General features: G+C 41.6%; 1 protein-coding gene across 1 annotated transcript; it reads left to right on the forward strand.

The window, feature by feature from the left end:
• Positions 1–59: 59 nt before the first annotated feature.
• HS6ST3 (heparan sulfate 6-O-sulfotransferase 3) lies at positions 60–941 on the forward strand. The gene has a single exon (XM_007469923.1). The coding sequence runs from the start codon at positions 78–80 to the stop codon at positions 939–941; it is 864 nt and encodes a 287-aa protein (XP_007469985.1). The 5' UTR covers positions 60–77.
• Positions 942–12,162: the final 11,221 nt, after the last annotated feature.

Raw genomic sequence — 12,162 nt, forward strand, 5'->3', positions numbered from 1 at the left:
GCCCCCGAAACTTCCGAGCGGGAGCCCGACAGCGTCGCTGCCGCCGCCGCTTAGCCTGCCGGCCTGAGAGCGGGACCATGGATGAAAGGTTCAACAAGTGGCTGCTGACGCCGGTGCTCACTCTTCTCTTCGTGGTCATCATGTACCAGTACGTGACTCCCTCCTGCACCAGCTCCTGCGCCAACTTCGGGGAGCAGCCCCGCGCCGGGGAGGCCGGCCAGCCTGCCGCCCCGGGTCCCGCCCGCCCGGCACAGGCGCCGCTCGAGGACTGGGAGCGACGGCCCCAGCTGCCCCCGCCACCCCGGGGGCCGCCCGAGGGGCCTCGGGGGGCCGCGGCGCCGGAGGACGAGGACGAGGAGCCGGGGGACCCGGAGGAGGACGAGGCAGAGGAGGAGGAAGAAGAGCCGGACCCCGAGGACCCCGAGAACGGGTCGCTGCCCCGGTTCGTGCCGCGCTTCAACTTCACCCTGAAGGACCTGACCCGCTTCGTGGATTTCAACATCAAGGGGCGCGACGTGATCGTGTTCCTGCACATCCAGAAGACCGGGGGCACCACGTTCGGGCGGCACCTGGTGAAGAACATCCGGCTGGAGCAGCCGTGCAGCTGCAAAGCCGGCCAGAAGAAGTGCACCTGCCACCGGCCCGGCAAGAAGGAGACGTGGCTCTTCTCCCGCTTCTCCACCGGCTGGAGCTGCGGGCTGCACGCCGACTGGACGGAGCTCACCAACTGTGTGCCGGCCATCATGGAGAAGAAAGACTGTCCCCGCAACCACAGCCATACCAGGTACTGTCCCCTGCCGCGTCTCGCTTCCGGCCAACTGCCACCCCCCTCCCAGCTCCTCCAAGTCCCGACCCCGGCGGCTCCGCGCTCACTGGGCGGCGTGCTGCTGGTTCCCCAGCATCTTCCAGCGGTTCGGCCAGAGGCTCTAGGAGAGGGATAAGGAACCTTTGGATGGTGCCCTGGCCTTGAACTCGCTCCCCCCTCCCCCAAAGGTGATGGGAACCTTCGTCGTGTGTGTGTCCTTCCTTTTGCCTAGCACGGTGTGGCCTCCCTCCCAGCCGATGCTCGGAGAACCGCGCAATGGCCAGGAGGCCTGGGTTAGACTAGCGAGGTCGAATCCTGTACCTAAGTGCTGTGAGTGGAAACTCAAACCCGGGAAAAGGCAGGGGGAGCTGGAGGTAGAGAGGCAGAGCAGGAGTTTTCCAGGCATGGGGAAGCCGGAGACGAGTCTAGTGGCTCTTGGGTGGCTGCTCTCCAGCTCGGGAAACAGTCCTCTTGATGCCACTTTGAAGACACACGTTCACTTTCCTGCTCTACCTCTGTAACCCTAATTCTGGAGATGGGCTTTGTTGCTGAGCATTACCAGGGTTTGGACTCATGCTGTTCTCAGCAAGATTTCCCCTCTCCCCCAGGCCGATCCATCAACTCATTCTGAAAGTATGTGTTAAATGCCTGCTGTGTGCCTGGCAGTGTGGTAAATGCTAGGTGGATTCAAAGATTTAATAAGTAAAATCCCTTCCTTTCAGGATAGACTAGCTTCCTCTCCCACCCGCATCCACACCCGCTTTTAAATAGTAATGCTGCTGAGAATTAGGAAAGTTTGAAATCTTAATAGCCAATGAAACTGCATACCTTATTAACATACTGGGCTTAAGAATTTTGGTTGAATGTTCTTTCTGCACATTGCAATTTGAAGATTAATCTGACGTGCTTGCTCAAGGGACTAAAATATTAAAAGCTTGGAATACTAGTTTATTGAGGTTTTTGTCTCAAAGGTTTCAAACAATTTGGTGCAAGGAAATAGGACTTTAAAAACTCAAGCTCAGTATGTTGATATCAGATCGCTTTTGCACCTGACATTATGGAAAAGCTTCCTTTACTGGAAGCTACCCAGATTCTGGAATTCACCACCACTCTAATTCTACTTCATTTCTCCAAGAATGAGCAAAATTTCATTATGGGGTTTGTTAACTCTGGCAGTTTTTCAAATACTTTCTCTCCTCCTTTCCCTGTTCAATGGAAATTGCTTAGAACAAGAAACTGGTTGGACTTGGAATGAAAGCATTAGGCTCCTTCCTTAGGTTTTAAGGACTTTTTACTTTTAAAGATTTCTAATTGTGTAGTGTTTTAGATCCCGCCCTTCTATTTTAGTTTAAGACAATTTTTTCAATTGATAATTACTTACAAACTTTCTCTTATTTCATGAGAGAGAGTCTCTGCTACATTTCACCCCCAATTGTACTTTTTGTATTTACACCTTTATGTATTAATTCCTGACTGACCCCAAAGAGTTTACTAGTCTGATTCCCAGCTTCCATTTCACTTAAACTAGAGACTGATTATCACATAGAAACATCTAGTGATTCTTCAGTAGGGATTGGCATTATTTTCTATCAGTGTATATAAAACTGTTAGTGAATAGATGAAGATTTTAGAGGAATTAGAGATTATGGAATCTAAAAATAATTGGATTTTTGCTTAGTGATGAAATGCTGCTGCTGCTACAGACCCTGCGCAGATTACAGCAGTGAGGTCTTACTTCTATAGGAAATATTCAGTATCTCTCTGCTGTGTGATGTAGGAAAATGCCACCTTGGGTATTTGAACATATGGTTTCTATTGCACAGTCAAGTGCTTTTCTTTGTTTAGTGATGGACTCATTTCTCTCCGAATCAGAAGTTATCAGATAATCACCTGCACTGGTTTGCTTTTTAAAAAATTTTACAAATTTGGTGGTAGTATTTTTTGGGGGACGATTTTTTATAATCCTTCCTCCTCTTCATCCTCACCCTCTCTTTCCTTCCTGGTATTCTCAATTACTTTTCTTCTCTGGATACTTTAGGAAGGAATAGCTGTGGTTTATGCGAAGTGCCCTGCATCAAAAGCGATAGGGAAAAAGTTGAAGAGATGTTCAGCTGCACCTTCCTCACGGAGAAGATTGTATTAGTTGTCTGTCATGAGAATGTCTGTGTACAGCATTCTACAGTCAACTAGATCAGCTTGGATAATGGAGGGTCCATTTCCACATTGCAAAATGACAGATAATCTATTGCCAAGTAATGGGAACAAGATTCTACTTCAAATAGGGCTGACTCTGAGCAAAATCAAGCAGTAGATCATGTTGACTTTGGTGCCCTAGTCTCTTTGCTTTTGGTTCCCCCAATGTCCCCTCCTTCCCCATTTCTCACAGGGATCAGTGTCCTTGTGGGTCATGTTATACGTAAGAGCAAAGGATTATCGAGTCAGACGGACATGGCTTTTGTGCTTTTTACTAGCTGTGTAAGTTAGTAAGTTCCTCTTTCTGAGCCTGAGATTCTTCATCTTTAAGTATGGATAATATTGGTACTTTCCTCTTAGAGGTGTTGTAAGAATTAAATGAGCAAATGCATGTAAAATACTTGGTATAGTGTCTGTGCATAGTATAATATGCTGGTACACAGCACTCAATACTTACTATGCAGGTGTATAGTAATACTTAAATATGAGTTGCTAATTGTAATGGCAGTATTTCCCCTAATCAAGGCCTTCTTCCACGAAAGGATGTGAGGTCAATTCCTTAGAGCAGCTCAGTGTAAATGGGTCACCTTAATTCATAGAGATGCCATTTTCTGATTATTTGTATGGAGACAGAATTCTAAGTTCAAAACATTAAGCAGTAAATTGAAAATTATGGATGGCCATTTGGGCATCAGTCATTGCAGAGGACAGGATGGGAAACAGGGGTGGGAGGACACAATATAACTGAGTACACATTCTGTTGGTGACAAGAAAAACTGGTTGGAATGGTGAGAGAGGAGTTGGGAACATCTAGGACCAAAGGCGGAAGCAGGGAGCCAACTCTGGAAGGAGATTTGTGGTAGAGTGGAAGGAACTGCCATATGGGTTATAAGGGGCCAGGAAGGGGCAAGGCTCTGGGGCTGGCAGTTTGGATCCAGTACAGAGGGCATTTCTGACCACAGAAACTGGTTAGAATAAGATAGGAAGCTAAGAGGAAGATGGCTTATCTGAATGACCTCTTTTATCATATTAGTGATGATTTCTTCCCATTCTTTTTCTTTCTTTCTTATTTATTTGATAGGATATTCTTTTTCTTTATCTTTATAATTCCTTCATTATTGCAGTATGTTTCCCCTTTTTGTCTGCATTCCCAGGTCTTTGGAAGACTCTTCTTTACCATTGTTGAGTGTGGATAAAATCATAGCATTTTATGGCTAAAAAAGACTGAAGAGATAATCTAGTTCCATAATTTATATGGCAAATGGGTTATCTAATTTTCTAAGGAGGTGAAATATGTCTAAAGTTTCCCCAGGGAACTCGTGTCTTCATTTTGATAATTTATATTCAGTGTTTTGCCTACTGTTTCTTCTGTTCACTATGACAACTATAGTGGAGAGTGTTTTAAGCACCTACTGTGTGCACCTACTGTGTGATAGGTCTAGGAATACAGTTTTGAACGAATAGTGTCAGCCCTGTGAGCTTGGGCCATTTGGCAAGATGGACCTTGATCTTCTTCAGTAAGTGGGTATTGCTCTCATTCTTAAAATGATGGAAAGAGAGTCCATCCATACCTCTTGTAGGGTAGGATGGCAATTGTTTCCTTTTATGACTGCATTCTGTTGGTCCTGTTAGAGTGCTTGGAACCTTACGAGCATTGTATTAGATAGGACCCTCTGTGTTGCAGATGATACAAACCTGACTCAAGCTCAATTCAGGCAGAGGGGAATTATTGACTTAATAACCAGAACACAGGAAAGATAGGGGTAGAGTTGGTTTTAAGAATGGTTGGAACTGGAGATTTGGGAACTTTCTCCCCACACCCCTTTTCATATTGAACTCGTTATATCAAATTGGCTTATTCCATGAAATGAGTAAATGGCTATCAAATCTAGTAGCTCCACCAGCTAAGAGGAAAGCAGGCCTTCTCTGAGTTCCAATTTAAAACCTTGGGGAATGACTCAGATTAGCCCAGCTTGGAACTTGTGACTATTCTTTCAGCCAATCAATGTGGCCAGGGAAATGAGGGTCTCTGACCCACTTGGTATCACAGAACCATCCCATCAGTAGTGTGTATGTGTGTGTGTGTGTGTGCGTGTGTGTGTGTGTGTGTGTGTATCACAAGAAGGAGAGCTAGCATACAGCTTCTGGAAGACCACTGGGTTCTGGGTAGTCCTTGTAATTGTGTCGATTATAGTTGTAAATAAGCCTTCAGGTCTCTTTTAAAAAACTTTTAAGAAAAATTTTCAGTCAAGCTACTACTCCAGTTTATTCACAGCATCTGGAAATCATGTCATATGAGGAATAATTGAAGGAGCTGGTAATACTTAATATGGAGATGGGAAAAATAGGAGAGACATAAAAATTGCTTTCAAATACTCAAAGAAGGAAGATGTGGAAGGTGCAAGAGATTTGTTCTGTATTTCTCCAAAGGATAGAATTAGGATAAGTAGGATAGAAGTGGTGGGATAAGGATTTCAACTCAGAGTAAGAAAGAATTTCTTAAAATTTATAACTGTCTACAATGAGAATGAACTCTTTTGTGAAGTGGCATGCTCCCCAGCAGTAAACATTTTAGACGTAGCTAATTAACCACTGATGTTGTAGTAGGAATTTCTTCCTGGGGAAGGGCTTAGCCTGTGCAGCCTTTTATTTTAAGGTTCTGTGCTCTAATCTAAGCTGACTTCACAGTATCTTTCTTCTCCTCTTTCTTGTTTTCTGTACACAGTAAACAAAACAACCTCCACCACACACACACAAAAGGATTATAAATAAACTAGTTAATTCTCAGAGATTTGTCAGCATTTCTACTGAGGAAACTTTTAGTATAGCACAGTCTGATGATATAGACTATTTTACACATTCAAGGCCAAAAGCAATAAATAGGTCCCGTATACTAGAACGTCTGCTTCATAATAAGTATAAAAAGGTAAGGGGAGAAAATATAACACAACTTGCCACAAAAAAGCCATAACCACTTTGGAACACCATCTGGTTATTGCTTTTCCTTTAGACAGCAGGCTAAAATATATAAGGAGGCTGCAGAGCTCTGTTTCAAGGCTATCTAGAATATTATGGCCCATACTGCTTTCTGAGGGATAATCTTTTTGATGTCTCTTCTAATTAGAAATGTGGAACTGCAAAGAAGGTTAATTTTCACCATCAGGTTTGTGTGCAGTGTAAAACCAAGGAGATAAGAGATTATTCTGTCTATATGCCAAATCCACTTATATGTTCATTACAGGGTCTCTTAAAGTATTGCTTCTGGTTCAAACCACTGATATTTGCTATAAATCAGAAGGAGGTTGAACTAAACCCATTCAGTTTTTTTTTTTTTTTTTTGAGTTGTGAAGATAAAACTGGAAGTGGTAGATGGTAAGAGACGATTTATTTTTCTGCATTTTTCTTGCTGGTTACCTTGGGATTTTTGAAAGGGTTGACTTCAGAGAAATATAAATGTTCATGTAGTAATTGGAAGCCAGGTAAATTTAGCCACTAGCGATATGGATTTGCTTAACCTTAGACTCTTATTATTCCCCAAAGCTAATTATTATCGTCTCATTTTGACTAAGGACAATCAGAAGCTTATGCCATTTGAAAGTTATTTATGCTTGATGATGAATTAAACAGGTTTAATTGAGACTGGCAAATCCTAATGTGATTTTAAGAGTCATGATATAAATTATTAGGCCAAGAAATAGGTTTAGTATGAAAACAAGTAAATGCGGAACCCAAATTAATATTTTGTAGTAATCAATTATCTTGTTTTTGAGTTTGTTAAATTATGGATATCACAGATAAGTCTCTGATGATTTTAATTGGCTAATAATATAACTTTGTTTTAATTATAGCTAAGCATTTGACTATGTGTTGGGAGTTATCCTAAATACTTGTTGAACCTAGACAAGTGTTATTTGTTTATATCTTCCTCTAGCAAATACAGTTAGTCAGTAAACATATGTAAAGTTCGCAGTACAGAGACTGACCTGTAGATGTTCAGTCAATGTTGGCTAAAAATATGCTGTATGTTCTAGATTACCTTTAAAAAAATATCGTCATAACTTGACAAGACTTTGGTTCTTTGAAAGATGGTATTATCAAACATTTGGTGTCATCCCTCTCTTCTTTTGTCGTGCAATTTCGAATTGTTAATAATTGCCTTTCATAATTAACAAGATGTCAACTCCCCTTGTTTGCTAGAAGAGTCAAAGTAAGTATCAAGCCCAAGGCTTATTAGAACATTCTAGAAGCTTTCTCCTCTTAGTATGCCACAGATCAGACATTCATTTGGGTACAAACAGATGTTCTTGCCTCTTGGGAAGGTTAATTTCATCATTCATTCTCACTTCAGGGAAAAATCAGCCTAAACCAAGAGCGTGAGAACTCTGATGTAGGATGGGAGGATGAGAAAAGTACCAGTAACGTAGACTCTGGATTATTACTGGTCAAAGCCCGATGGTCGAGGCGGTTGTGGTTAAGGATTGTGATATTGCTGAGTAGTGGAAGGAGACCCCGAGTAAGGAAAAAAGTCCTCAACAGAAATTGGAGAAAATGACAAATATATCAGCCCCTGAATATTCCTGAAAATCGTGCTGATGCCCAGTTTGTGAATGTGATTAGGGTCATGTTTACAGCGTGGGCTGTGAAGTCAAGGTAGCTCGATTTTAATCCATTTCAACCACTTGCTGTCACATAACCCTGAATAAGTCAGTTACCTGCTCTGTACTTCAGATTCCTTCTCTGGAAAATGGGAGGAATAATAGTACTATCTCATGGTGAGTGCTAAGAATGCATGTGGCACAAACAGAGCCTGACACAGACAAAGTCGCTGTTTTAATTCTCTCATGGGAGTCATCCTACACATCTGCATTGTTTTGTGTGAAGATAAAATGATATGTAAAGCTGTACTTCCCTCTTTGAATCTGGAACTTTTCATCCTGAACAATGCAAAAATGAACTTGCAAGGTGTGATGCAAAAGCAGAGCCATAAATGATAAAAGTAAATGTTAATTCTCGGGATACCATGGGCACTCAACGGGCACTTAATTAATGCTGTGAATAGAAACTTGCGTTCTTCCTTTTCTTCAGCATGTCATTTTATTTTTTATGGGATATTAATGAAACAGCAACACAAATGTTTAAACACATACAATTAAACTCATAAATGAAGCAGTCCTGCAGTGAAATTGAATTAGTCGCCTGTGGGCACATAAATGTTTGTAGTTCATTGCTATTATTAATATAGTACCATGCTTTTTTGGTAAGTACTGGGTCATTTCTTGTCAGAAGCTTGCATTTAACACCGTATGTTCACAGTTGCCCCTGCATTCTAGTTGTTTTATAAACATAAGAGGGTAGAAAAGCTAAGCACCTTGATGTCCTCCATATTTATTTATTATATTGTACAGAGTATTTCTTTCAAAGAATTCAAGGTTATGGATGTATGACTGTAAACCTGGATGATAGCTTCTGTATTTTGTGGACTCTAATTAGGAACTTGTAGAATTGTATAGATTTACTTAAAAAAATGAAAACATAGACCCAGAAGGAAACGTAAACATGACTTTAAACATAGGTATGTGGTAACTTGGCCTGTGTGTGGAAATCTGCAGGTAGGATCCATATAACACAGTAAAGAACAAGGTGACATGTCAAGGAAGAGAGAACAGACAGTGATAATGCAGAGAGTAAAGTAGAAGGATGCTACGGAGGAGGGAGAGGAGAGGAACAAGAGTAGTCAAGGTGAAGAATGAAATCCTTAAAGAACTGAATCAGAAAGATGGTGATATTGAGAGTTGAGGTCAGAAATGCATCTTGTATGCAATGGTTTGTCTCATTAGTACATTTATGGGAAGTAACCACCTATCTAAGAGGCTGTCTGGTTCGCAGTGCTGGTGTATTTGAATGTGGCTGATGTTCTTTTATTTACTTATACATTATTCTTCTGTATCAGGTTGCTGTTTCAAACATTAGTAGCTGTATTGTAGGTGCTGGCAGCAAACAGAGGTACCACCTCTGGTGTTGCCAATGGACCAGTTCCAGAGGTATGGACCGAGTAGGGGCACCGACATTGGACATGAGGTTCCTTACAACTAGTAACAAGGGCATGAAGTGGTGGAGCCAGGCAGGCAGTGTCAGCCTCCCATGTCTGCAGGCAACTGACAGGAGCTGCAGTCTTGCAGGTAGGAAGGGCTTCCCCATAGGAGCTGTTTGTAGAAGGCAGCCACTGCCAGCAGTAAGGAGCTGAGGGGGGTGGGGGGAAGGAAATATCTTGACTCCTTTCTCCTCCCACCTGTCCGTCTCCTCCCATTGTCTTCCAGTGGCTGGATTTACCTGGAAGCTAAAGGACAAGCGAGCTCCTCATTCCACATGGCTCACCAAGGCAGAGAAACGTGGAGAATGGATTTGGGGTTGCAGGGGTAGAAGGGAGGCAAATGGAGAACTTGCACAGTGACTTAAAATAGTTTGAAGTTTCCTCTAATTCATTTTATGAACGCCCAATTCAATTCTACATATGAGACTAAGAACAAATACCCTTTCTTTTAGTACCTGTACCACATATTTTCTGTATGGACCATTAGTCTCCACCCAAAGAATGGTGGATGCAGCAAAGGACACTCAGCAGTGGAGCCATCACCATAACAGGGGACTTTTCACTGAGTAATAGAAGTGATCTTAGATTTGGGTGTCTTGTCCCCGTAGTGCTCCAGAATTGACTGGTGATAGTGACACATTTGGACAGTTGGATCTGTATTATGATACAGAGTGGATAATATACATTTTATCAATATATTATATCTGTGTGAGGTACTTCATAAATTTGAAGTTATATAACAATATTACGACATGACAAAATAATTTGCAAAACTGGCTCTAGTTTGCAAAAGCATATTCACGAGATGAGATGCTTTCTGTTGCTTAGATTTTCTTCCAAGAACATTAAGCACATTAAAAATAATATTAATGTGGCTTTAAGTCACTGAAGGTAACAGGTGAGGGAAGAAAAAAATTATATCACCCTTGAAACTATTCTCATGTTTTTAGTTTTAATTTTAAAGGACTTCTGAAACACTATTTCCACCTTTATTTGGGGGGAGATAGGATGTGCTTGAAAGTATATATTCATGCAACTGTATAAAACATTATGAACCTGGAATCTCCTAATATTAGATACTGAAAAATAGTTAAGTGAAGTTGGTATCTGAGAAAACTCTGATAGAAAAGATAAGAACCATCGATTCACTGCTTTAATTTCTAGAGTCAAAACGCCATGAGCAAGATGCTATTCAACACGTGAATGACAAAAGCAATTTTGAGTGTGTTGTCTGTACCTAGAACATCCATTGGGATTGGTGCACATGTGTTCAATTCGTTTCTCCCATCTGTAGGAGGGGATTTTGAGTTGCTGGGAACACCGTCATCCATGAAGAACACAGCAACCTCCGTCCTCTTTCACAGCCCTTCTTATGCACCATACTTTTTTGTTGTTCTCTGGGAGAGCGTTTTGTGACAAGGTTAAAGTCAGCAATAGTGTGTAAACAGGAGGGTCATCTTCCTGCCCTTACCTCCGTATGAAAGTTACTTGCTGTGAGAAAATGGCCTTAGGGAATTGTTTTCTGCTGGCTGTGAAAGGTATTAGCAATAAGGAACCTGCACTCTGTTCAACTGGATTTAAGTCCAGTTAACTTAAAGATTCTGGGAGAGGTTTCAGAGAACGTTTTCTTTCCCATGTGGCTTCAGCAAATTTGTCACTGTGCCTTTCATATAAGCCACGAAAGAGGTGGATTAATGGATTGTTCTATTTCTAATATTTCTATTTATAAACATTTCTATCAGTACTTCTCTTGATAAATAACTATTAAAAGTATTGTGTGTAAAAACGTTGGGCAACACAAAGGAACTTAGCTACATTGGAAGTGTCAAATTGATTACCTGATGCATTTTTAGTCTAAGAATATTTGTCAACTATCGTGGTCCATTCTTTGTCTTTTAAATTCAGACTTAAGCCTACAATACACCACGGTAGATAAATTTCTTTGCTTTGAAAGTTTTATTCTCCTAGTTCCTTATGTGTGCTGTAAAGAATAATTAATGTAATGAAAAAATCAATATCGTGTATAAATTATTTAGGCTTTACTATCATTGTAATTTTCTCTTCAACACTTATTGATCAGCAACAATTCATTTGTTAATTTCTTCCTAATAAGATATTCATTGTATTAGGCCTGTAGTAGTGCTGTCCCTGCACTTTCACAAATAAGTCATGAATTACTAATGATACATGGGACAAGTTAACCTGCTCGTGAGTGCTGTGAGATGGAAAACACGCAAGGGCAGTCATTTGAGATGCTGTCCTGTAGAAACCCTGTGTAGCCAGACAGCTGCTGATAACTAAATGAGCAGACTCTTGCAGGATATTAATTTGTACTTCAAAACTTAACGTGAACCTATTTTTCCAGGTAAAAAATGGTCTTAGCATTGGCTGATTCTGTCTCAACAGCATTTTCTAGATCCAGTAAAGCACAGAGGCAAAGAAACTAAGTTCTGAAACCCAGCTTTGGGTTTAAGTCCTGACTCTACCATGTATTACTGTGTGACCTCGCACACATTGCGTGCATTCTCCAAGGTCTCAGTTCTCGATCTGTAAAATGGTGATAAAACATTCCTACCTGGTGTTAGTGTGGGTTTGCAACCTTGGGGACTCCCCTGGTGAAATCTGAAGGTAGCTCCGTACACAGAGGGCAGGGAGGGACGGAAGAAAGATGCAGATCAGTCCAAGTGGGTAGGTGGCAGGTGTAATAAACACGGGAACTTACACATGAAGGTAGACCTCTGCACCCACCTGCTAGAATCTTAGGAGTTTATATAGAGGTTTTAACGAGGTTCAGGCATGTAGGCCGTCCAGGTGGTCTCAACAGCACCCTATTCTCTCAAGGCTACGTTCTTGAAACAGCTTCTAGTGTGGGAATGGTAGATGGAGCATTCATTCCAAGGACAGGGGAGTGGGGCAGGAGCCTCCGATTGCCCGAGCCCGCTTTTGGGTCAGCCAGCTGTTGCATCCTTTAGATGACCTCCTCCAAGAATTAGCGATGAAGATCATATGAGTTAATGCACAGAAACAATTACGTGTGCATATGTTTCTTTTTTTTTTTTTTTTTTTTTTGGGG

Source organism: Lipotes vexillifer, unplaced genomic scaffold (genome assembly GCF_000442215.2).
Source record: "Lipotes vexillifer unplaced genomic scaffold, Lipotes_vexillifer_v1.1 scaffold1130, whole genome shotgun sequence".
NCBI classification, from domain to species: domain Eukaryota; kingdom Metazoa; phylum Chordata; class Mammalia; order Artiodactyla; family Lipotidae; genus Lipotes; species Lipotes vexillifer.

What these genes read in the sequence shown, in the direction of transcription:
- HS6ST3 (XM_007469923.1), top strand. Translation starts at nt 78, where the DNA reads ATGGATGAAAGGTTCAACAAGTGGCTGCTGACGCCGGTGCTCACTCTT.